This window comes from Monoraphidium neglectum (assembly GCF_000611645.1).
Source record: "Monoraphidium neglectum strain SAG 48.87 unplaced genomic scaffold scaffold06541, whole genome shotgun sequence".
Classification (NCBI taxonomy): Eukaryota; Viridiplantae; Chlorophyta; class Chlorophyceae; order Sphaeropleales; family Selenastraceae; genus Monoraphidium; species Monoraphidium neglectum.
In genome coordinates, this window is record NW_014007103.1 from 1 (window position 1) to 2165 (window position 2165).

A 2165-nucleotide genomic window follows, 5' to 3' on the forward strand; every position below is an offset into this window, starting at 1 on the left:
CCCCCATCCTTGCCCCCTTGCATCTCACCCCCAGGTGATGCGGTGGCTCAAGGAGTCCGCTGACGGCCTGTTCCGCCCCAGCCAGGAGACGTGGGAGGAGAAGGCCGACGCGCTTGTAGACGTCCGCACGCAGTGGGTGCGCGCCAGCGACAGCCGCGCTGGCGGGTGGCGGCTGCTGACGCTGCGCAGCCGCATCCTGGACACCCAGCTCGTGGAGTGAGGCGAGAGATGGGGGGTCATCCAGCCGCGCAGGCGGGCCGGCGGCTGCACGTGCAGTGCGAGCGCCGGCGAGGACGGGACTCAGTGCGCCGTCTGCGCGCGTGCGGGACATCGCGCGGTCCTTGGCGGCCCATGGCCGCCGCCAGGCCGTGCTCACCGGCCGCGGCTTTGAGCCCGGGGGCATCGGCGAAGGGCGGGCGGGCCGGTGAATGGGCCGGTGGTTGGGCCAGAAGGCGCCCCCAGGGCCATGCATCCGCCCCCCCCTCTGCGCAGCCGGCCCCCTCCGGCTTGGCCTGTTGCATTATCGGCAGCACTCGGCCGCTTCTCGGCTGTCTACGACCCCCCTGTGGCGCGCGCGTGCATGCAGCGTCGCTGCCAAATGGTTTGCGTGGTTGTGTCCTGCCGCTGCAATGTGCGTGCGGCTGGCGGCAACACCCGGAAACAAGGCCACCGCGATGGCAGCCTCGTTTGACATCCAATTCGCACCTCTGCTTCTCTGACCTAGCGAGTCTATTCCGTGGGCTGGTGCCCTCGCGCCATCCTTGCCTCCCTCGCGAAATTTGAAAGCCCCAACGCCCCCCCCGTTGACCCCAGCCGACCAACATTTGACGGCCTTTGCAGGGCACCCGCGGCGATTGTTGGGGCGTGCGCGTAGCGCCCGCAGGGCCGTGGTGTGCCGACGCTGTGCCCGCGGCGTGTGCGCACGTGTTGGGGCGGCTTCTCGACCTCTCGACCCCTGGAGGCAGGATGGACATGCATGCAGGCTGTGCTCTGGTGGGGCGATGACGACCGGACAGGTGTCGTGTTGTGGGCGGTTCGGCGCTCGTGCGTCCTGCTCCGTTTCCCTTTGACCGCTGAGCTCCTGATCCTGTGACTTGGACGGTCAACGCCCTGTATCTCTGCGCCTGCACACCAGCCCCTGCATACTTTTGACTCGACATACCAACGCGTGCGGCACCCACTTATGTAATCACGCAACTTCTGATGGATATTGGCCGCAAAGTACACAACTCTGGTGGTTGAGTGTCACGGGTGTGAAGCTGCAACCGCCTGCCGCTCTGCCCATTGGCATTCAAACTGCACTTCAACCTCAACCCAGCCACGGCCCTGTCACCTGCACCTTTGGCGCTTGTCGCGGCATTAAAAGTAGTCTTAGATCGACATAAATGACTACATTTGCCTCTTTCGCTCCCGCCTCGGGCAAGGATGAGCGGGAGCCGTGGCTGGGCATCTCTGATGCCCTGCGCCGCTCCCACGACCAGCTTGGTGACCAAATCAATCCGGATTACATGTGCAGCCCCCCTGCCCACAGCGTGATCACGGCCGCAGGCGCTCACCCTTTCCAAGAGTGTCCTCAGCCGCGGGTGAGCGGGCCCGATCGCATGTCCTGAAGAATTGAAGTCACATAAGCATCATTTTCTGACCCGGCGCAACGCGTGGATCCAACCTGTCACCCTCTGCACCAGGCGGTTGGCCCGCAGGGGGGCGGCGGCCACCCAACCCACCAGAAGCATGGGGCGTGGAGCGATTCGCGGCACCACCATCAGCAGCATCAGTGGCAGCCCAATCAGCAGCATCAGCAGCCGGTTGCTGCACAGCAGCATCAAGAGCAATTGCAGCAGCAGCAACAGGAGCAGCAGCTGCTTCACCGGCATGGCTCTCAGATCCAAAACGAGCAGCAGCAGCAGCAGCAGCAGCAGCAGCAGCAGCAACTCCCCCTGTTTGACGACCTCGACGCCGACCCCGACTGCTCCAGCACTGTGCTGGGCGTGCACATGCCCCCCGGCGGCTGGTTCCGAAAGTGCAGGTGAGCACGCCTCCACGCCGCGCCAACCTCCATGAAACCTTTTGCCGTCCCCGCAAATCGTCGCCCCTCCCAAACAACACACACCCTACACACATGCCCCCGCCCACGCCCCAAGGAGCCCTGCACCCGACCCCCCACC

At 65.3% G+C, this 2165-nt stretch overlaps 1 protein-coding gene across 1 annotated transcript; it reads left to right on the top strand.

Annotated features, from left to right (window-relative positions):
* Positions 1 to 1685: 1685 nt before the first annotated feature.
* On the top strand, positions 1686 to 2030 carry MNEG_16580 (hypothetical protein; the record flags this gene model as incomplete). Its single annotated transcript, XM_014034950.1, has 1 exon — positions 1686 to 2030. A coding segment is annotated over one exon (345 nt), but the record flags the coding sequence as incomplete, so codon positions are not given.
* Between the last annotated feature and the right edge of the window lie 135 nt (positions 2031 to 2165).